Source organism: Pholis gunnellus (assembly GCF_910591455.1).
Source record: "Pholis gunnellus genome assembly, chromosome: 7".
Lineage (NCBI taxonomy): Eukaryota > Metazoa > Chordata > Actinopteri > Perciformes > Pholidae > Pholis > Pholis gunnellus.
The window spans coordinates 10425964-10450018 of record NC_136533.1 but is presented as its reverse complement, the minus strand read 5'-3'; the positions used below and the strand labels follow the sequence as shown (position 1 = coordinate 10450018).

The following is a 24055-nucleotide window of genomic DNA, read 5'->3' as shown; positions in this document are numbered from 1 at the left end:
AAAGCCCTTATCCCTTAAGTATTTTGGGTTAGTTAGTAAACTTAAATAAACTGAAACCAGGGTCATTGCAAATGTATTATCATTCATATTATCAGATTGTAGGAATGGCTGCTTCATGAAATAACTTCAAAATCAGTTACTCTTCACGTCGGGAGGAGGGGATGGTTTTGTGGTGAGAGTAGAGGCCATCGTCAGTGGGTCCAACCTTCTTCCATCAGCTGTTGCATGTCTGCAGTCTTTTGACTGGCACCATGAAGACACCTGGTCAGGTACACAGGAAATCATGCTACACACACCAGTATGCATCTGTTCGATGTTATGCCATGACCTGGCTCGATCATCTAGTGAAACAGAGAAACATGCAGTGTGAAAGCTTTTTCAGTTAGATTTACATGCAATCATTAAAAGATCCAAACAACAAGCAACCTTCTGCTGAAATGTTATCAATTTAGTTGTGTTACTCTCCTTTCTGGATTGTATTACACTGTGGCTTCATACAGAATGTAAGATAGAATTATACAGTTACAGTATCACACCCTGTAAAATGAAAATATAATAACAATATTTGCATTTAAAGGTAAATATGGCTACGTTCTTTAATCAACACTGCTCAGAGGCTGTCACAACAGAAACTGGGCCATGCTTCCAAAGAACTTGGAGCAAACAATGAAGATGTATCAACACGTCACACGGCAGACATCAAAGGCTTCTGTAAGCCTTACAATATCTTTAACACAGCAATACTTAACACCTTAATGCACCTGCACACTAACTGGAGAACCTGAATTTAGAGATTGAGACCAAAATGACTTATGCCACATAATTGTTGACTTTCTATTTCTGGAGAGAAGTTAAGCCACCATCTCTAACCTCTTAAAATGTATAATTTCCTCATATCAATTCTTGTAATTTTCAAATATCATATTGTTACAGTCCTTGAGCTTTCACTGTATTGTTTATTGTCCCCCTTTGGATGGAGCAGTGACCCCTTTGAAAACTAATTCAATTGACCAACTGCCAAACAATCAATAACAAAGGAATATTGCATTCTTTCAATGTAAAAAATATATTCCTGACATTTGCTTTTTGAAGAAGATCCGCAAATCAAAATATACAAAATGTACTTTGAATATTCAGTAAACAAAAGGAAACTACAAATCACTTGCCGATTAAAATGACTATTGACTATAGTTTGTTCACCTTTTTTTTCTAAACTAAGAAACTGCATCACCATTCAAATGCACTTCAGTGCGTACATCAGTAAGCGAACACATCACAGTTTATAACATCGTAAACTTTGTTGCAGATTCTGTCTGTCATCATTCAGTTCAGTACAAAATACGGCCTATACAAGCATTGTTTATGAAGATATAGCTCCGCAACCACCCATTTGAAACAATTATTATATCATAATAGTTTTTGTGGCTTTTGCACAGTTTTTTTAACTTTTAACCAGGAAGTAACACAATGCATCCCTACGAAGGGTTACTGATTCAATCAGTGACTGTTAGAGATGGACCGAAAGCAATACTGATATCGGATATCGGTTCGTTACTGACTCAAACAGCTGGATCGGGTATCGGTGATGATCTGCTGATCCGGTATCAAATTCCATTATTCTAATAAATATCAATTCAACACATTTATTTGTATGTATTTATTTGTTACATTTTGTTCAACAAGGTTAAGAAAGCAACGTTTAAAGCTACTACAAGGAACTTTCATTTTGCATTGAGTTTGGCGGTCCCTGTGGACGAAAGTGATGGTGTTTCCGAGCACCGGATTCCCTTTAGAAAACCTCTCAATCCGCTGCAGCAGGGTCTGACAGTCTGTCCGCTCAATCCTGGTTCTGGTTCTTCCGTTCGAGGGGTAACTGTGAAATAATTCTGAGACCGATTGATTTCATACATTCTTAACTGTGTCAGCGCTTTTAGATGGATGTGGCCCAATTCAACTTTATTTTAGATAAAAAACAAATATATTGTTTCCAGCACAGTCAGGAAGTGGATCGTAATATCTTTTATTTATTTCACCGCTCACGCTGGTCTCGGCTGGGCGCTCTGCCGCCGTGGGTTCCAGCGCCCAGCTCTGAGCGGTCCTCCTCGTCAGTCTTCTCGCTCCCAGCGTCGCTCGGCCCGCCTGTGTGTGACTCCCTTGCCTCCGTCCCTACTGATGGTTTTAAAGGGGACAGATACAATTACTAATTGTCCACAGCTGAGGCTGATTAGTCCTCTCCCCGGCCCCGTTCCCTGAACCACTCCCTCCCCACACTCAGTCCCCTCTGCAGTTGAGCACAACCACGCCCACGCCACCACAATGACATATAACATAGATGAATTAAGATGAAATAAAAAAAGTTTTTTTTAAAGAAAGTTTGGCAATTAGGTCTGCTGTGTGGTTTCTATGCATCTGTCTGTCTTCTAATTGTATTCTGGTCGTCTGCATGCTATTTTGCTAATCAGGTTGATGATTCAAACACTTCTTGACATGTACAGTTTCATTCATACTACGCAAACATTGGCTCATTCGCGGCTATATATTCAAGCAGCACAGCATAATCCCTTGACACTTCTCACCATCACTGCTGACAATCTAACTGTACAAACATTTGCTCTCAAAGGTCAATTCCTTGACACATCTAACAAACAATGTAATATTAACATAGGAGCATCAAACCCACGCAGCTGACATTATTGACGAAAGACGATAACCTGCCCTCTCCATTTCAGCACCCTGGACAGCACTCTCACATTGTCGCACAGGCTGTTCAGGTTGGGTCAACAGTTCAAAACTCCACCCATCTCACGCTCTACCTATAGCCATCTTATCTACTTGACCAAAAGCAGTCAAGATGCTTGATCCTGCTGTACTCAGTGCTATTTTTCACTGTAAAAAGCTACAGTCAGAATAGAGATTCTAGGGGTAGTTGAGAGGTCAGTGAACACTCCTAGGCTGCATGATGGTTAGACTAAGCACTCAGGAAATGCTGGGAAGAGCCAGAGAAAGGATGGAGGATAAGACGAAGCCCAAAGACGGGAAAGGAATGGAAAGAAATGAAGAAATATCTGGAGAGATGGCAAAAGAACGGATGGTTTCCAATAGTGAAGGCCCCCATAGCTGAAAACAGACACAATGTGTTGTCTACTGTTTTTTACCATGTAAATTGTAACACCTATTCTGCATACACATCATGATGACACCTATATGTAAAGAATGATCCTTTCCCCTCCACAGCTTGTACTTATTTTAGAAATGTTACACAAGAACTGTTAGAGATGCTTTTGAATGTATTGATCTCATGAATTGTTAATGCAGATGTTCAAGTGGATTCCTGCAGAGATTAATTGACAATTAGTGAAACAAATATACAGGGCAACCAGTTATGAGTAGATTTATAGATACAACTGTTTAATATTCTCACTGTGAACAGTGAGAAAGGGGGGAATTGTGAGGAATTTAAGTTTTAGAGCATTCCTAGTGCTGGATATTATATGTTACAGTGTGTTTACTTGTACGAGTTTAAACCAAGAAGTGTGGCTATTTCATCATCGGAGGTAATTTCATGCTGTAAGAGGAGGGGGTGAGGAGTGTACTGGAAGCGGGGGTTTGGCGAACCAAACAAAGACACTGGCCCCAAGAATGTAAGCAGGTGTCTGCCAGTGGGGGTTGGAACGAAGCTGGCTGGCCTAGGTGTGAAGAACAGAACAAAAGGCATGGCCCAGGAGGGGCTTATTGGATGAGCCAATTGTGGGAGCTGATCGATGGGCTCAAGAATGTAACTTTGGGGGGACAAAGGGTGTGGATCGACAGAGAGAGTCAGACTTCCTTGGGGCCATTCAGTGAACACACTAGTTTGCTGGGTGGCCTGAACGGGGTCTCATATTTCATGGAATATTATGTTTGTTTTATCATTCATGGTGTACTTCAGTTTGCAGTTGTTTTGGCTTCTGTAGTTATTAAATATCTAGTGATTTTGATCTGGACCTGCTGATTCCTGCCCTGTTAAGAACGGGAGCAAGGGGGGGGGTGGCTTCTTCTCCTCTGTGGGCTGCATTTCAACATTTAACCTTTCACAGTTCTGAGAGGTTCAGGACCTAACACCAGCCATGTTTTATTTAATACAAAATTATAGTTTAAGAATGATCTTTTTGGCCTGTATAAAATAAATAATACATGTATTTTAAAAAATATATAAAAGTTGAATACAACTATATTTGAATAGTAATGATTACAAAAAGAAGTTTAAAAAAGTTAAAGTTAGGATTTTATTCATATACAAATACATATATACGAAATTTGACTTCTGCATTTAACCCAGCAAGGATTGAATCGCCTTGTTTTGTGTAACACAATTGTGTGTTTAAGTATCAACAGCAAAACACTGAAACAATAAGTAAAACAATAGAAGTTGGCACAAATGCAATAGAAGAGATGAGACATAAACAGTGTTGCATAATTTTATTTGATAAATATACTCTCTACAAAGGCAATTGCTTTGTAAAAGATGTAATGATTGTTTAGACAATATGGGAAGACATTTTGACATCCCAAATTCATTAATGTGATGATAGATGTTTTATTACACCAGTGTGGAGCTTCGCCTCCTGCGAGCAGGTTGTACTGCAGCTCTGGTGCACTCTGTGTGGCCACAGCCACACTCCTCCACATGGGTGTATGAATAGGGGACCACATCTCCATTCAGACAGTGCAAGTCAACAGTGCGACTGCTGGAGCGTGTCTCCTTACAGCAGGCGCAAGACTGCTGCAAAGCAGATGCTGCTTCGGAGTACCTGAAGAAAGCAGAGGAAGGGTTGGTTAATAAACTCAAAATCTGTATAAACCACACATAAACCTATTTAAGTTTCCACATCTTAATAGGTTTGCGACTATTCAGAGGAATGACAAATATTAATGATATCCTTACTTGGTGAAAGTGTTGCAGGATCCTTCACAATATGGCATATCTACCTCCTCGTAAGACTGACAGCTGTTGTGCATAATATGCATTTTCATCGATACTACCTTGCAGGCCTTCTCCTTCTCCACGCCTTTTCAAAAGAGACCCACAATTAGCTTGTTTTCATTTAAGTACCCTTTACCCAAAAGTAAAGAAAATGTCATACTCACAAATTTTACAACAGCCATTTGCTGCAGTTTGAATTGTGCCCTGAGTAGGTAAAACATGTTTTTAACATTTGTTCTCACGTACACAGACAATCCAGATCCATTTGTTAAACGAGATAAGAGATACTTACTGGTTGGCAGTTGCTCTGCTGGAATGGCGGGCAGACAATGTGTGAATTAAACGTTGTTAAAGTGTCACCGACCCTAATACAGGCGTAATGCTGACACTTATTCTCCGGTGGTGACCAGGTATCTCCTGGCTGGAAAGCAGTGAGATGGATGTACACACATCAATTCACACACACACACACACACACACACACACACACACACACACACACACACACACACACACACACACACACACACACACACACACACACACACACACACACACACAGACAGATATCAAAATACAGTACATACTGAGATACTTTAGGCTATTTAATATTATCATGTAGTTCACAGTCAACAGAGATGATCCAACTTACGTTCAAGAGGTTCTTGGTACCATTAACACTGACAACACAGTGTGTCTGTACACACTTCCCACAGCATTCATCTGAATCGGGTTTCATGTATTCATATCCCTGAAAGAAAATGGGGGATTAAGTTGCCAAGTGCATTTTTTCATGTTCACCTTCCTGGAAAACATATTCTGAGAACAACGACTTGTATTGCATTGTGTGTATGAGCATAATGGTTGAAAATTCACTTACCATGTCACAGTTTTCTTTACATTTCTGAAACTCACAACTTATCTGGAATAAACCATTACCAGGGTCCACCTTATTGGTACAGGCACAATCCTGACATAGAGGCCCAGGAACTGAAGAGCCAGGCTAGCAGATAAAGAAGAAATGTATTCATACTTGTGTTTTTATACAGAACTTGTGCAGCAGAAATCATGAAAAACAAAACTGTGATATTTTCATAAATTTCATATTTACCTGGTATTCAGTGTCTTTGTGGACACAAACTCTTTTAGGCTCTAGAAAACAGCAAAACATTGGGAATTATGTAAAACATGTCACTATCATCATTAGGTTTTATATGAATTCAAACTATGAATTAATGAGCTCACCACATATACGTTCTGGACAGCATTTTCCCTCAGGAACACTGACAACTGGCTTATATCCTACCGTACAGGTCATGTCGTAGACTGGACAAGTGTTGCTTTGACATTCTGTGGAGATAATATTAGGTTCATAGTAAATAATTAAGAGCATTCAAGATTGTTATCAATGTATAACATTCTGAAAATTCTGGAGGACAAATGTGCATTGATACTACATGTCTTACGGCAAACAAAGGTAGAACAGCAGGAGTCTGACGGATTAGTTTGGTTGACGAGGACAAACCCAGGGACAGCGCAGTTTGCTATTGGTGGTGTTGGGCATGGCTTGGGTTTGCAAGTCACAGTCTTCGTGGACTCCTCACAGATGCAGTTTTGGCATTTGTACTCAAACCTCTCATTAAACTAAAAGAATAAATCATAATTGTGACTCAATTGTCTCTTGCAGGTAAATAGCACAGGTTAGGATTTTAACTGATCATGAATAGAAGACTCACCTCACGGGGAATGCCCTCAGGATCAAGACATCCTGTTGGAAAATGAGCACTTCATGATTGATATGATATATTCAGCTCAATGATAAGACTATTCAGAATATGCACCACACTTACCACACTTATCAACACATATGCTAGACTCTTTGTTGAAGAGTTTCATTCCATCAGGACAAAAGCAGCCCTCAGTAGTGTAGTTCATGGTTGGTTCATTAGGACTGTAATATTGAATTGTCAAGAAATAACAGTTAGTTTATAGCTTTTCTTACCAATCTCTAAAACATAGCTAATTCAATACTATGTATTCCACTATTACTTATTGTTAACAAGAAAACAGGAAATGCTAATGTGCACGATGAACTGCAAAATGTATACACCTCATTTCTGTTTAAACTTACTTGTCTTCACAGCTTGGTTGTTCTGCAGGACCACATGGCTTGTAAACTTTGTTTGACGGGCAGTTACTTGCTGTAAGTGAAGCAAAGAACTCAGTTAGTTATTTTGAAAATACATACTTCTTACCTACCTACTGTATACAATAAAATGCACAGCAGTCTGTTTACAGTGTGCTAGATGTAACAAAAGTAAATTAAATGAGTTACCCCTTTTGATTCCACTGATCTCAGCATTTACAGTTAAAAATAATGAGGGGTTGCTTACCACACAGCCTTGTGTGGTTCCTCCAGTGCAGACAAACCCCAGCCTGAGCACAGGCAGCAGCATAAGTCTGCAAACTTGTGCACTCCACTGCTGGGTTGGAAACATGGCAGCTATCAAATACACAACCTTGATAGAAATTGTCAGGAGAGACAAAGGGATGGCACGCCTCAAAGAGACTGTGAAAGTAAAACAAAAATAAAGATTGTGTTTTAATATGTTAAACTTATGGGGATAAATGTGTAATACTACAATAGATTAGATCATTTCTACCTGCTCTTAAGCATGTGACAAATGGAGTCTGGATTGCATGGAGTAAAGGTTGGTTGAGGTCCAGGTATATTGGTGGGCAGTACAGATGGTATGTGACAGTTGGGTTGGTAAATGTGCTTTGCAGGCCAATAGTCAGCCATCACTGCACAATTTTCTACTAGCTTGCCTCCAGGCAGCATGCAGTCATTAGCCTGGTTATTATCGCATGTTCCTGATGGTAGTCACAAAGCAGTTTAAATTACAATCAACTTCAAATAAAGGATTTTCCAATATGGCCACAGGTGAAATATATGTTCTTACCACAATGGCCCTGTGTGTTACCACCAAAATAATGATTTGGAAGGGTGAGACTAAAGCCAGTTATTCCAAATGTAATGACCACTTTTAGGCGAGGGATCTCCAAAACCAAGTTCATGCCAGTGTCCAAGATTTTAACACCTTGATGTGAATAAGGTAGTTTCAGACGGACTCCATTTCCATTCAGTGCCTACAAAGATAAAAGTAATACATTATGTAATAAGAAACAATATTCTGTACTATGAAAAAGGATTCATCAAACTATTCCATCAACATTGACATTGATAATCTACTTAAATTAGCCCAGTGAGATTTTCTGAACATACAATTAAACTTTATTATGATCCCACATTGTCTTACCTCCAACTGCACTGCTCCAAGAAGATTATGATTTATGAGTGTGACAACTTCCGATTGGTACGATATAATTATTGATCGTGGACAAGAAACATCTTCAGTGGGATCACAATAGACATTGTCAATATAAATGTTCAAATTATATTTTGGTACAATTTCTTCCATCAAGACGTAAGTACAGTTTCCTTGATAACTGTAGAAGAATCCATCAAATGTGATGTAATGAGGATCTCCCCAGCCTTCACAAACACCTGAAAAGAAACAAAACAATCAGTTAAAAATGACTAATGTACTCATAAGAGAAACATAAAAGTGAATAAATATATCATACACCCTTTTATCCATAGAATGGCTTACAGTCACAAGCGTAACGCTGGCAGCAGCAGTACTCATCATCACAGACAAGAACTGGTTTCTTTCCATTGGCACAAGTGATGTTCTTAAGGGGTGGACACTCATATGGAATTATTTCAATTGTATTATTCTCAATGCATCTGGCCATGGTGCAGTTGCAGAATATGAAGGTCTCATTTTGCTGATGTAAAGAGAAAAAAGGGGAAATATTTAATGTATTTTGCAATAAATGCAATTATATTTTTTTATGTGCAAGATACAATAACATTCTTACAGCTACATCCCATTCAGGACAGGTAGGTACTCCAGGAGTTGTGGGTATGGGTGTAGGAATGGCCGTGGTACCGCAAAGGACAGTCTTGTTGTGAATCTCGCAAATATCAGAACATATCATTGTGAGACAAACACCTGATCCAATGTGTTCCATGTCTAATATTACATCCCCTAGAGGTGAGATAAAGATAAAAAAAAAAGATTAAACAGTGGTAAGCTGCTAAACAAAGACTGAAAACTGATTTATCTTGTTACAATCAAATACATTATTGTATTTTTTTCTTACCTGGACTATAATGCTTTCCATTAACTATGCAGAAGCATTCAGTAGTGGAAGAGATAAGGGGGAGAGTTGATGCCACTGATGTCGGCAATGTGGGACCAGTCTCAGGTGATTCAAATGTTGTTAAAGTTGTCGAAACAGTAGTTGGCTCTTCAGTTGTAGTTGTAGGTTCAGTTGGTGGAATTGTAGATTTTGTGGTTGTGGTTGGCTCTTTGGTTGTAGTAGTTGGTTCAGTTGGCGGAATTGTAGATTCTGTGGTTGTGGTTGGCTTCTGGGTTGTAGTAGTTGGTTCAGTTGGTGGAATTGTAGATTTTGTGGTTGTGGTTGGCTCTTTGGTTGTAGTAGTTGGTTCAGTTGGCGGTTTTGTAGATTGTGTGGTTGTGGTTGGCTCTTGGGTTGTAGTAGTAGGTACAGTTGGTGGAATTGTAGATTTTGTGGTTGTGGTTGGCTCTTTGGTTGTAGTAGTTGGTTCAGTTGGCGGGATTGTAGATTGTGTGGTTGTTGTTGGCTTCTGGGTTGTAGTAGTTGGTTCAGTTGGTGGAATTGTAGATGTTGTGGTTGTGGTTGGCTCTTTGGTTGTAGTAGTTGGTTCAGTTGGCGGGATTGTAGATTGTGTGGTTGTGGTTGGCTCTTTGGTTGTAGTAGTTGGTTCAGTTGGTGGAATTGTAGATTTTGTGGTTGTGGTTGGCTCTTTGGTTGTAGTAGTTGGTTCAGTTGGCGGGATTGTAGATTGTGTGGTTGTGGTTGGCGTCTGGGTTGTAGTAGTTGGTTCAGTTGGTGGAATTGTAGATTTTGTGGTTGTGGTTGGCTCTTTGGTTGTAGTAGTTGGTTCAGTTGGCGGGATTGTAGATTGTGTGGTTGTGGTTGGCTTCTGGGTTGTAGTAGTTGGTTCAGTTGGTGGAATTGTAGATTTTGTGGTTGTGGTTGGCTCTTTGGTTGTAGTAGTTGGTTCAGTTGGCGGGATTGTAGATTGTGTGGTTGTGGTTGGCTTCTGGGTTGTAGTAGTTGGTTCAGTTGGTGGAATTGTAGATTTTGTGGTTGTGGTTGGCTCTTTGGTTGTAGTAGTTGGTTCAGTTGGCGGGATTGTAGATTGTGTGGTTGTGGTTGGCTTCTGGGTTGTAGTAGTTGGTTCAGTTGGTGGAATTGTAGATTTTGTGGTTGTGGTTGGCTCTTTGGTTGTAGTAGTTGGTTCAGTTGGCGGGATTGTAGATTGTGTGGTTGTGGTTGGCTTCTGGGTTGTAGTAGTTGGTTCAGTTGGTGGAATTGTAGATTTTGTGGTTGTGGTTGGCTCTTTGGTTGTAGTAGTTGGTTCAGTTGGCGGGATTGTAGATTGTGTGGTTGTGGTTGGCTTCTGGGTTGTAGTAGTTGGTTCAGTTGGTGGAATTGTAGATTTTGTGGTTGTGGTTGGCTCTTTGGTTGTAGTAGTTGGTTCAGTTGGTGGAATTGTAGATTTTGTGGTTGTGGTTGGCTCTTTGGTTGTAGTAGTTGGTTCAGTTGGCGGGATTGTAGATTGTGTGGTTGTGGTTGGCTTCTGGGTTGTAGTAGTTGGTTCAGTTGGTGGAATTGTAGATTTTGTGGTTGTGGTTGGCTCTTTGGTTGTAGTAGTTGGTTCAGTTGGCGGGATTGTAGATTGTGTGGTTGTGGTTGGCTTCTGGGTTGTAGTAGTTGGTTCAGTTGGTGGAATTGTAGATTTTGTGGTTGTGGTTGGCTCTTTGGTTGTAGTAGTTGGTTCAGTTGGCGGGATTGTAGATTGTGTGGTTGTGGTTGGCTTCTGGGTTGTAGTAGTTGGTTCAGTTGGTGGAATTGTAGATTTTGTGGTTGTGGTTGGCTCTTTGGTTGTAGTAGTTGGTTCAGTTGGCGGGATTGTAGATTGTGTGGTTGTGGTTGGCTTCTGGGTTGTAGTAGTTGGTTCAGTTGGTGGAATTGTAGATTTTGTGGTTGTGGTTGGCTCTTTGGTTGTAGTAGTTGGTTCAGTTGGCGGGATTGTAGATTGTGTGGTTGTGGTTGTGGTTGGCTCTTTGGTTGTAGTAGTTGGTTCAGTTGGTGGAATTGTAGATTTTGTGGTTGTGGTTGGCTCTTTGGTTGTAGTAGTTGGTTCAGTTGGCGGGATTGTAGATTGTGTGGTTGTGGTTGGCTTCTGGGTTGTAGTAGTTGGTTCAGTTGGTGGAATTGTAGATTTTGTGGTTGTGGTTGGCTCTTTGGTTGTAGTAGTTGGTTCAGTTGGCGGGATTGTAGATTGTGTGGTTGTGGTTGTGGTTGGCTCTTTGGTTGTAGTTGTTGGTTCAGTTGGTGGAATTGTAGATTTTGTGGTTGTGGTTGGCTCTTTGGTTGTAGTAGTTGGTTCAGTTGGCGGGATTGTAGATTGTGTGGTTGTGGTTGGCTTCTGGGTTGTAGTAGTTGGTTCAGTTGGTGGAATTGTAGATTTTGTGGTTGTGGTTGGCTCTTTGGTTGTAGTAGTTGGTTCAGTTGGCGGGATTGTAGATTGTGTGGTTGTGGTTGGCTCTTTGGTTGTAGTAGTTGGTTCAGTTGGTGGAATTGTAGATTTTGTGGTTGTGGTTGGCTCTTTGGTTGTAGTAGTTGGTTCAGTTGGCGGGATTGTAGATTGTGTGGTTGTGGTTGGCTTCTGGGTTGTAGTAGTTGGTTCAGTTGGTGGAATTGTAGATTTTGTGGTTGTGGTTGGTTCTTGGGTTGTAGTAGTAGGTTCAGTTGCTGGGGTTGTAGATTCTGTGGTTGTGGTTGTGGTGGGCTCTTGGGTTGTAGTTGTAGGTTCAGTTGGTGGAATTGTAGATTTTGTGGTTGTGGTTGGCTCTTTGGTTGTAGTAGTTGGTTCAGTTGATGGAATTGTAGATTTTGTGGTTGTGGTTGGCTCCTGGGTTGTAGTAGTTGGTTTAGTTGGTGGGGTTGTAGATTGTGTGGTTGTGGTTGGCTCTTCTGTAGTAGTAGTAGGGGGTGTAGGTGATGGTGTTTGACATATTACCTCACAACATACTCTGATCTTATAGTTGAAACATTTTCGTGGAGGTCTTTTCTGGTCCTCTCGTCTACATATTAAACCTTGCCCCACATCACAAGAAACAACTTGGCCGGTCTCACTCACAAAGTCATTGAAGGGTTTGTCAGGATAATCTGCTGACCTACAGTCAATTTCTTTTGGACTTTTGCATATTTTTTTGCCACTATTTATGATGTTCTCATATGTTTCCCAGTCACTTTTGTCCTCTAGTGGGTTATGCACATCATACCACTCTGACCACTCACACGTTGGAATACAAGGTGTAGTAATGATTGTAGTTGGTTCAGTTGGTGGAATTGTAGATTTTGGGGTTGTGGTTGGCTCTTTGGTTGTAGTTGTAGGTTCAGTTGGTGGAGTTGTAGATTTTGTGGTTGTGGTTGGCTCCTGGGTTGTAGTAGTAGGTTCAGGTGGTGGAATTGTAGATTTTGTGGTTGGCTCTTGGGTTGTGGTAGTTGGTTCAGTTGGTGGGATTGTAGATTGTGTGGTTGTGGTTGGCTTCTGGGTTGTAGTAGTTGGTTCAGTTGGTGGAATTGTAGATTTTGTGGTTGTGGTTGGCTCTTTGGTTGTAGTAGTTGGTTCAGTTGGCGGGATTGTAGATTGTGTGGTTGTGGTTGGATTCTGGGTTGTAGTAGTTGGTTCAGTTGGTGGAATTGTAGATTTTGTGGTTGTGGTTGGCTCTTTGGTTGTAGTAGTTGGTTCAGTTGGCGGGATTGTAGATTGTGTGGTTGTGGTTGGCTTCTGGGTTGTAGTAGTTGGTTCAGTTGGTGGAATTGTAGATTTTGTGGTTGTGGTTGGCTCTTTGGTTGTAGTAGTTGGTTCAGTTGGCGGGATTGTAGATTGTGTGGTTGTGGTTGTGGTTGGCTCTTTGGTTGTAGTAGTTGGTTCAGTTGGTGGAATTGTAGATTTTGTGGTTGTGGTTGGCTCTTTGGTTGTAGTAGTTGGTTCAGTTGGCGGGATTGTAGATTGTGTGGTTGTGGTTGGCTTCTGGGTTGTAGTAGTTGGTTCAGTTGGTGGAATTGTAGATTTTGTGGTTGTGGTTGGCTCTTTGGTTGTAGTAGTTGGTTCAGTTGGCGGGATTGTAGATTGTGTGGTTGTGGTTGGCTTCTGGGTTGTAGTAGTTGGTTCAGTTGGTGGAATTGTAGATTTTGTGGTTGTGGTTGGCTCTTTGGTTGTAGTAGTTGGTTCAGTTGGCGGGATTGTAGATTGTGTGGTTGTGGTTGTGGTTGGCTCTTTGGTTGTAGTAGTTGGTTCAGTTGGTGGAATTGTAGATTTTGTGGTTGTGGTTGGCTCTTTGGTTGTAGTAGTTGGTTCAGTTGGCGGGATTGTAGATTGTGTGGTTGTGGTTGGCTTCTGGGTTGTAGTAGTTGGTTCAGTTGGTGGAATTGTAGATTTTGTGGTTGTGGTTGGCTCTTTGGTTGTAGTAGTTGGTTCAGTTGGCGGGATTGTAGATTGTGTGGTTGTGGTTGGCTTCTGGGTTGTAGTAGTTGGTTCAGTTGGTGGAATTGTAGATTTTGTGGTTGTGGTTGGCTCTTTGGTTGTAGTAGTTGGTTCAGTTGGCGGGATTGTAGATTGTGTGGTTGTGGTTGGCTTCTGGGTTGTAGTAGTTGGTTCAGTTGGCGGGATTGTAGATTGTGTGGTTGTGGTTGTGGTTGGCTCTTTGGTTGTAGTAGTTGGTTCAGTTGGTGGAATTGTAGATTTTGTGGTTGTGGTTGGCTCTTTGGTTGTAGTAGTTGGTTCAGTTGGCGGGATTGTAGATTGTGTGGTTGTGGTTGGCTTCTGGGTTGTAGTAGTTGGTTCAGTTGGTGGAATTGTAGATTTTGTGGTTGTGGTTGGCTCTTTGGTTGTAGTAGTTGGTTCAGTTGGCGGGATTGTAGATTGTGTGGTTGTGGTTGTGGTTGGCTCTTTGGTTGTAGTAGTTGGTTCAGTTGGTGGAATTGTAGATTTTGTGGTTGTGGTTGGCTCTTTGGTTGTAGTAGTTGGTTCAGTTGGCGGGATTGTAGATTGTGTGGTTGTGGTTGGCTTCTGGGTTGTAGTAGTTGGTTCAGTTGGTGGAATTGTAGATTTTGTGGTTGTGGTTGGTTCTTGGGTTGTAGTAGTAGGTTCAGTTGCTGGGGTTGTAGATTTTGTGGTTGTGGTTGGCTCCTGGGTTGTGGTAGTTGGTTCAGTTGGTGGAATTGTAGATTTTGTGGTTGTGGTTGGCTCCTGGGTTGTGGTAGTTGGTACAGTTGGTGGGGTTGTAGATATTGTGGTTGTGGTTGGCTCTTTGGTTGTAGTAGTTGGTTTAGTTGGTGGGGTTGTAGATTGTGTGGTTGTGGTTGGCTCTTCAGTAGTAGTAGTAGGGGGTGTAGGTGATGGTGTTTGACATATTACCTCACAACATACTCTGATCTTATAGTTGAAACATTTTCGTGGAGGTCTTTTCTGGTCCTCTCGTCTACATATTAAACCTTGCCCCACATCACAAGAAACAACTTGGCCGGTCTCACTCACAAAGTCATTGAAGGGTTTGTCAGGATAATCTGTTGACCTACAGTCAATTTCTTTTGGACTTTTGCATATTTTTTTGCCACTATTTATGATGTTCTCATATGTTTCCCAGTCACTTTTGTCCTCTAGTGGGTTATGCACATCATACCACTCTGACCACTCACACGTTGGAATACAAGGTGTAGTAATGATTGTAGTTGGTTCAGTTGGTGGAATTGTAGATTTTGGGGTTGTGGTTGGCTCTTTGGTTGTAGGTGTAGGTTCAGTTGGTGGAGTTGTAGATTTTGTGGTTGTGGTTGGCTCCTGGGTTGTAGTAGTAGGTTCAGGTGGTGGAATTGTAGATTTTGTGGTTGGCTCTTGGGTTGTGGTAGTTGGTTCAGTTGGTGGAGTTGTAGATTCTGTAGTTGTGGTTGTGGTGGGCTCTTGGGTTGTAGTAGTAGGTTCAGGTGGTGGAATTGTAGATTTTGTGGTTGTGGTTGGCTCTTGGGTTGTAGTAGTAGGTACAGTTGGTGGAATTGTAGATTTTGTGGTTGTGGTTGGCTCTTGGGTTGTAGTAGTAGGTACAGTTGGTGGAATTGTAGAGCAAGTTTCATTTTCAAATATCACTGTTGTATTTCTGCATATTGCGTAGTAGCACATTCCTAAATTGTCAGTCACATTGTAAATAACTTCATCTTCCTCGTATCTAGTATTGTTGTAAAAGCAACCTGAACATTCCTCCACACAAAACCCCGTCTCCTCATCAAATATGGGCTTATCTTCGGGGCATACAGGGTAACAGCCTGTACAAATCACAGCATAAAACAAAATGTATTATTATTATTATTATTAATTTTAAATCTTGGAAACAGAAGCTGGGTAGGTGGTATGGGTCTCTTCTCATTTTGCCAAATAAAGTATGCCAAATTGGATCCGTTTACAACTTAAGATTTTAACTAGCATATTAATAAGGTAAGGTGAGACTTTGTGAGTTAACCTCTTACCTTCCAGGTTGGGTAAAGGTTCGCTACAAATTTCTCCTGGATTCAAACAGGTCTTGTAGCAAGGTTTGTGGCAGGGGTTGTAGTGCCACTTGCATTCATCTGGGTTATTGTAGTAATCACAAAAGACAGCTAGAAAGAAAAAAAGTACAAGGTATGTTATGTTGTAAATAAAGGAAATGTTGGTTTGTCATACAGTGAAAGAGACCTCGAACTTTATGCACAGGATACAGGAAATTACTCAGCTAATGGGTTGCCCCTGCATTTAGTTTTTATGTATTTATAGTAAGGATGTTATCATTCACTCACTCAGAATGCACTGATGCCTATTTCAATTTGGTGTCCATTCACATATTAAATATATAATAAAATATTAGATGCCCTGTCTATAATGAAAAGAACATCAAACCATACTTGTATACAAACATCACAAATCTCTACATCTCTAAATGCTGCGGTCATAAGAACTTTTGGGATCTAAAAACAGAATCTAAAATCAGGATCTAAAAAAAATCTGTTTATTCTGAGGGTAATTTTTTTTTTTACTTACGACAGATATCTGGTGTTCTCCATGCCACACAGACAGAAGCCTCATTACAAGCTTGAGCATAAGCTGCAACTGCTGAGCAGAAACACTCGCAGTCTCCTCCAGAGTCGCAGGCACACGAGTCTTTCACACAATTTTCATAATATGGGAGAGGAGCTACCTGTTCAGTTATCAAAATATATAATAGATTTTTTAAAATGTGTTAGGTGTTTTCAACTATCAAACTTTGAATAATGATAAATTAGAAACAAATGTCTTATTACCTTATTGTGGCAGTCTTTGAACGTATTTCCAGTTATAATGCTGCACATCATTTTTGACCAGTGATGTCGATTGGGTCTTATTCCACAAGGATCAACATTCATATCTACATCTGGGCACTGGCTTAACACTTTCCAGCTATTTGCAAATTCTAACGAATTGCTCACTGCCAGCTGACCCTGGGTGGTGAAGTCGTTCTGTCCATCACCATCAAAATCTCCACACAGGCCACATACCTCTCCCTGTACAGCCAAACAAAAGGAGTCAATGACTTTTTCCACAGAAAGATAATATTCCATATTAATACTCTTTGGCATTACAAGAAACACATTTTCCAGGCATGAATATACTTGCTTTATGTTGACGGACAGAATTTGTTTTGAATATTGTATATTGTACAGTAATAACGACTTCTGCAATAATTATATACTTTACATCAATACCATTGGCGTACCAAAGCTTTATAAGTGGTGTAAGAAAATGATCCGCAAAGACTGCCAGACCGCAGATGACAAAAAAATGGTACATCATATCAAAACTCTAGCTCCAAACTCTTCCTTCAACAGATTTAAGTCATCATCATTTAAATAATTACTGTAACTTACGCTGTACTGTGGTTCCAGAATGATGCGAACAGTTGTTTTGCCATCCCACATCACTACCAGACCAATGGCAGATTCTATCACCACATACAAGCCAACCTTCCTTATCTTGTACTGAATCTCAGCACCATCTCCCAGTTTGGTCTCTTCATATTTACCCTTTGACAGTTTGACTTCCATTCGCTGTAATGTAAAAGAGATATTTTGTTGCTTTCATTGTAATGTAAAAACAGCAGTTTGATATATGACATAATTTATTTGATTATGTTGAATATTTTAGGCACATAATGTATATCAGGTGTTGGTATGAGTTCTTACCCCCAGCTGGATTCTGACAGTTTTGGAGCAAGTGGTGCCTGTAGATCCACATGGTACGTTTTCTGTGATAACTCCGAAATTGTCCTGCACTGTTTTATTGCCACATTTGTTCTTAAAAGAGAGAGATTTGTTAAACATTTTAACTTGTTTCCTTTATAGTAAACAGAGACCAGTGATCAAATCAAACTTCAGCTTGGCTTTTACTAGTCCACAATGCTTTAAGATCATTAAAGAAAAGCTAGAACATTAAATGAAAGTGTAATTGATCCCCAGGAGAGGGAGATTATGTAGTTATCTGCATTGTTCATTTATATTTTTTATTATGACAAGCAATCATCCTAAAGTGAATGTAGGTAAGCATACCAACTATTGTCTTTCAACATTGATGTTCAAGAATAGCAATAAGTTAAAATTTCCAAATTCTGTGACTTTCACAGTTAAAACCCTATAGGCCTACAACAGTATAAATTAAGCTCAGCTTGTCTGAAGTCACTTCCTAATTACTAAATAGTACACTACATTTACTGTCAGACATTTTATTTGAGTGTCCGAATTCTGAATATGAAAATTGCAGTTGAATAACTCAACAGCTGTTATTGATAATGCAAAATTATGATAAGTGTACAAAATCTCAATTTACTGCTGGCTATTGAGTGTCCATTATATAGGCATTATGAATGAGTGAGGAAGGGAGTGATTTCAGACACAGCCTGTCTTTTGGAAGATTTTGACATGCTTTGTTTACCTTTACAGCAACATAGCCACAATGTCCTTGAAACGCATATGTTCGCTGATCAAATGTACTGTAGTGACCACTGCCATAAATAGTGCAAGTTCCTGGACATTTGTTCTGACTGCACTCCCATCTTCCAGTTTTGCAGGTACTAGATCAGAAATGGTTAAATATAATACAGCGTTTTAAAATATGATCATATTTATGCAATATTATACATCTGATTAAGGTCATACCAGATATTGCACTGCTCAGGGATTTGTGATCCAGGGGCATAAATATGCCCATCGTGTTGACATGGACATTCATTTTCTTTCACACAGGAACCTTTGCCATCATCAAGGAGGCCACCTGGACACCGACAGCCAGATTCACACTCTGTGGAGTCCTGTGAAATTAGAAAGATCACAGTGATTGAAAATGAGAAAACATTACTGCTGTAGAAACTAGTGTAATTAAACACAGTGTGTTACATCTTCCATGTAAAACAATGTCCACCATTAAAATCAGGAAATAGACAGATCCAGATATTTAAGACTTAGTACTCACACAATCATCGCTGTCGAGATTTAAACAAGTTCGAGCACAGTGCAGTCCCAGCTCTCCTGTGCCCGCAGCGGAGCAGTTGTAGAACACTTTTGAAAAGGGGCATGCTGTAACAGAAGTAGAAACTAATTTAATAAACACATTAGTTATCAACAAGTACAGAATCAGTATCAAGTTATTGTATTGTGGTAAGAAAACAAAACAAAAAACACACTTGATGAGCGGGCTCTCCAAGAATGGCAATGAAGCATTCCATTGGTACACACACTGGAAAAAGACACCAAAAATATAAGATGAAATGCAATAAAAAGGCACTCAAAAACTAACAATGTAGTTATCTTAAATCTTAAATACTGCCGTCATTACAATCATGTGAAATCCTAGGATAATTTAAGCAACTGACTCACCAGTGCTCCTCTTTGATGCTGATGGACTTTCCTGACTTGACGTAGACTTCATTATGGTAGCAGGGACATTTTGCCATGGGAACACAGATGCCATTTTCATTTAGGTAGAGACCCTCAGAGCAGGAGCAGCCATCCACAGGCAAGAAGTCAGATGTGCAACTTTGCTGTATTGTGCCCAGTGATCTGCAAGTCAACTGGCATCTCTGATGCTTGTAAGAGAAGATCTGAGATGCTGGGCAGCTCCTTGTGTATTTATCTGTTTTGTGCACAATAGGAGGATGGTCACAGTGGTTACTTAATAGTTTTATGACTAACTAATGAAAGGGAAGATATCAATCAAACTCCAGATGTCAACAATCAACTTTAACACAAAATAATGAAAGAAATCCTTACCGCACACATTCTCTCTCCAGTCTGTCAAGAACACTCCCTTTGATGCACAAGCCCGAGCGTACGACGAGAACACGGCACACAAGCAGTCCTCACTCTTCTCACAGTTACAGCTAGCATAAGTACATCGCTGCAGAAGATAGCAAACACTTTTAGAGAACTAAAGTCAAAATCAAAATGTAATTCAGTGAAAGACCAACAGAAAGGTTTTGCATTACCTTGTAATACATCTCAGGATCCACCACTGAACGGCACTGCGCAAAATCGCTGTCTGGACTCAGTAGTAAGGCGCACCAGTGTTTAGCATACCACTCTGGAAAAACAATAACTTTTTATGTTAAATGTCTAAATTCTGACTAGGAGTAAGTGTTGACAGCTGAGAATCCATCTAAGATATATATGTACAGACAAAAAACAAAACAGTTGAATAATAATCAAGCAGTGCTTTTTACCGTTTTCCACACTGAGCGAACAGGGGTCCTCAAGTCTTTCCTCTCTGTCTCGGCACATGAGGTTAGCCTTCCAGGAGTTACTGAAGGTTACTGCTGTTCCCTCCACAATCCCCTGAGGAGTCTTCATGTCATCAGACAGGACCATGTTGTAGTTCCCACATAAACCTGAAGAAACCAAATATTTTAGAATTACAGTAGAATTGTATCTTATACTAGTATTGGTAAAATAGGAAAGTGTAAAGTGTAAATGAATATGATTATATGATGACTCAACTAGGAATTGATTTAATTTATTTGAATTAAAATGAAATGAGATAAAACAAAGAAATATCATACACTGAGAATTGAGGGTTTGCCGTGTTTTGTTATAATTAAAATTCCACAGTTGTATTTATGTAGAGAGATTAAGAAGAGGGTAGGAGATACAATGGGGTGTATATTTGAAGCCAAATCCACCCAAACCACCTATTGCACTTTATCATGTATTTTCACATTTCATGTGTATTGTTTTGGTTCGTTTATTTGGAGGGATTCAGGGGTGTTGGGAAGACAATGACAGTAACAGCCATGGATATCGAATTTCTCTTTAGTAATTACAGTAGTGAATAAAAACTATTAAATGATGCCAATGCTTCAAGGTAAAACTTACCCCGTGTCTTTGCTCTGTAGCTTTGTTCCAGGCTGACATAGACTTGCATAACAGGCACATGCTGGATCTGAATTTGCAACCCATAGCTGGTCTGGAGCATGATGTGAAAGGATGAAGCATGGAATATGTTGATGTCACCTTTGGATAAAGATAAATACAAAAACAGTCAGATCATTGATGCCATTGCATGAATGACAGATGACAAAATCATGTTTCATGTTTGTTGATGAGTTTCCTATTGTCGGACCCACCTGAGTGGTATGGCAAACTGATGGTCTGCATGTTCTGCTTGACTGTGCCATCAGATGTGAACATTAATACCTGAATTAAAACAGAATCAATCATTTGAGTTGTAGTTGCAGATATCAGTGTGAATCTATAAATGACTACAGCCTTCTTTCCTGACAGACTTTAACTCACATTGTTTCTGTCATTGTTCAGCAGGATTTTAAGGCTCTTCATACAAGTGTCAAATTCCTGATTTGCACAAGGAATCAACTGAACCAGGATGGTAAACTTCGGACTTGCATGATCCTGAAATATACAGAGTGAGAGCAATTCAATATGTATATATATATTTTTTTACATCAGATCCATTACACGGTACATTTTCTGTCATTTAATCGGACAAAGCTATGGCTCATTCACCTTGCTTTCCACTTTGGCTAGAGTGTAGTAACAGTCTCCATGGAAGGTGTAGGCTTTCCCATCAAAGGTAGTTATGTGTGAACCCTCTTCAACTGCACATGTAGCAGGTGTTTGAAGGCTCTCACAAGCCCATCTGCCCTCAACACATGTACTGAGAGAAGACAAACAATTTAAGTTAACAATAAACAACAAACGATTATGCCGACCACATGAAATGTTATGTTGATGACATATTTTACATACCATTCCTCTCTGTCCTGTCGGTAAACCTCACCAGAGTTATAGATTTTGTTGTGTTTGCACTGACATTCAGATTGAGCGATACACCCTCTCATGGAAATATCATCAAACACAGTTCCTGAAGAAGACACAAGTGACATGATCATGAACATTCACAGACTATGAAATTCAAATCTGAAAGAATGAAACGTGTGAAAGGCACTGACCAGGAGGACAGAAGCAGCCGTCGATTTTGTGGTCCTCACACAGTGAACTTGTGTCTAGAAGTGCACATGTATCCATGCAAGGGGAACCGCTCTCTTCATAAATCATGTTGTACGGGCACTGTTTAGCTGTGAAAATATGGTACAGTTGAAATACATTGAGGAAGGTGTGAGTTTGTGAAAATTATTCAACAGTATGTGAAGGGTGGACGTAAATGAATAGACTTTTTCTTTTGAGTGTAACAAAATATTTTTTGTGTACTTATTTTACTTGTACTTACGTTATTTTAACTACATTAATGTGTTTTTGCTACATTTTAAATCACGACAATTACTAGCTTTTAAATGTCTTTTCTGATTTTCTTTCTGTATAGAATACAATTCATTTTCTCATTGCAGAGCAGCATGAGAAAATGTTATCATGTTCAGATAGAAACACAGTAACTTATCTTCAAAGGACAATTATGATGAGTTGCTTTTCACTGAGCTATTTTCATTGCTTTGGTATAGTCTCTCCATCCTGTACCGTATGAAATGTAAAGATTGTAAAAAGAAAAAGAGAGGAGAACGTACCACAGAACTGAGGTGTCCTCCAGTTAGGAGGCTGCCCTCCTGCGTGGGAACACTGTCGAGAGAACTCAGACAGTGTGCTGCAGACACAAAAGTCATTTGTACTGTTGGCACAGCCACACATGTCCTGCACACAGGCCTGGATGTAAGGTTCAGGGTTAATCAGTTTGGTGCAGGAGCTCCAGGGCTCTGAACGCAGGATCTGGTTACAGGTGGTTTGCTAAAAAAGAAAAAGGAGAAAATGTTACTCTGCAAATGCTGAGTATATAACTAAATATCACTATTGCTAACACTAGGTGGATAATGAACTCACAAACTCCTTGCATGAATCCAGCACAGGCTCGAGTGATTCATCTTCCTCCTCAAAGGGGTCCTCGCAATCATCGTTTGGACGATGGACTTTCTGTTTGTTTCCAAACTCAATGGGGCTGATTTTGCGACCTGTATTTAATTGTTATTACAATGTCAAATATCAAAGATACAGTGGATGGTTGTAGAAATGCATTAATACATAGAGTGAATAACCATATATACCATTATGAATGAACTCGTTGTGGACAGAAACACCATTGAAGTCTCCACAAAGTCCACAAGTACGATTCACATAATCAGCATCCAGTTCCACCTACAACATAGCAAGTGGTTATGACAAGTTTTTTTTTCACAATTCAAATAATACTTAAAATAAAGTTAAAAAAAACACCAGTGAAGTGTAATTGCCTCAGAAACATGACATGAATAGGATATATATTAAGATTGTGATTTGATAATTTATATCATTTCATTACCACTACTATATTTCTTGTGTTGTCAAGTATAACTCATTAAAGAAAGACAATTGACTGAAAGACAAGTCACTGTAATTCATTTCTTCCCAAGAATCATAGGAATTCATTTGAATAAGATCCGTAAGAAAAATAATGAACATGATTGTATTTCTGGGAGGTCGGTCTGTTCCATCTTAATTAAAAGAAAAAAGTTATCGAACCACAGATTCAAAAGAATCATCATAAAGGAGTCTTAACTGAATTGTTCTTATGTTACAATAGACTCCTTTAGATCTATTAAGTAGCTTCATACAAACTACTTTGAGGAGAGCTATGTAGAAATATTTCTGCCCGGTATATCATACCATGACTGCATCGTCACCGTTCCACATGACAGTGATGCCAACTTTGGATTGGAGCTTGATGTAAACGGCATTATTTTCCAGTTGTACCCCTCCATTGTAGTATGGCGTTTGGACACTGGGAAAAAAGTAGATTTTTTTCTTAGCTATGATGTGTAAATATCATAGAAAAGAGAAGCACAGTTGTTTTCACAGCTGTATGGTGGTTTACTTACGGGACGTCATTCACAGTGATCGTGTTCTTGGTGAGGTAGAACAAAAGGTCATTGATGGTAACCACCACGTGACTGACTGTAGGGTTTCCATCTTTGTCTTTCCTCTTCATGTGCACGGAGAACTCTTGGTAGGACTCGTGGCAATCGGAGACCAGGTTGTACTCACACATTCCTGGGAACTGGTACACATCACCGTCAAACGTCTTGAAGTGCTCTCTGCCCCATGTGCTGCAGATGCTGCTGACATGGTTGTGAACTGAGGAAGATTTTTAAGTTTAGAAAACAGTTTGAGTTACTAAATGTTCTACACGACTGATATTGGAGACAATACATTATTCATTAGTTTGTATAAAGCTGAACGATCCATCCACTTAGTATTTAAAACAATCAGAGTTTTACCCAGTCTGGCTTGGACATCGATGACACTGGCCACAGACAGAGCAAGGAAACACAACCATACGCATCTCCACCTCAT

At 39.8% G+C, this 24055-nt stretch overlaps 1 protein-coding gene across 1 annotated transcript; it reads right to left on the bottom strand.

The window, feature by feature from the left end:
* Nucleotides 1-4443: 4443 nt before the first annotated feature.
* On the bottom strand, nt 4444-24055 carry muc2.1 (mucin 2.1; the record flags this gene model as incomplete). The annotated part of the gene is made up of 47 exons (XM_079163500.1): nt 4444-4790; nt 4925-5048; nt 5128-5167; nt 5256-5384; nt 5616-5714; nt 5844-5966; nt 6075-6115; nt 6209-6313; nt 6430-6607; nt 6700-6731; nt 6814-6914; nt 7095-7164; nt 7357-7532; nt 7627-7837; nt 7927-8113; nt 8284-8531; nt 8638-8815; nt 8909-9078; nt 9194-9827; nt 11862-12638; nt 14586-14868; nt 15046-15472; nt 15674-15802; nt 16221-16377; nt 16481-16720; nt 17084-17263; nt 17399-17509; nt 18144-18282; nt 18368-18519; nt 18681-18784; nt 18892-18944; nt 19085-19340; nt 19478-19604; nt 19693-19787; nt 19927-20091; nt 20576-20713; nt 20827-20896; nt 20996-21109; nt 21224-21374; nt 21467-21581; nt 21670-21795; nt 22240-22456; nt 22550-22677; nt 22771-22861; nt 23369-23483; nt 23581-23836; nt 23980-24055. 47 exons carry the CDS (start codon nt 24053-24055, stop codon nt 4580-4582), a joined length of 8049 nt encoding a protein of 2682 aa, XP_079019626.1. The 3' UTR covers nt 4444-4579.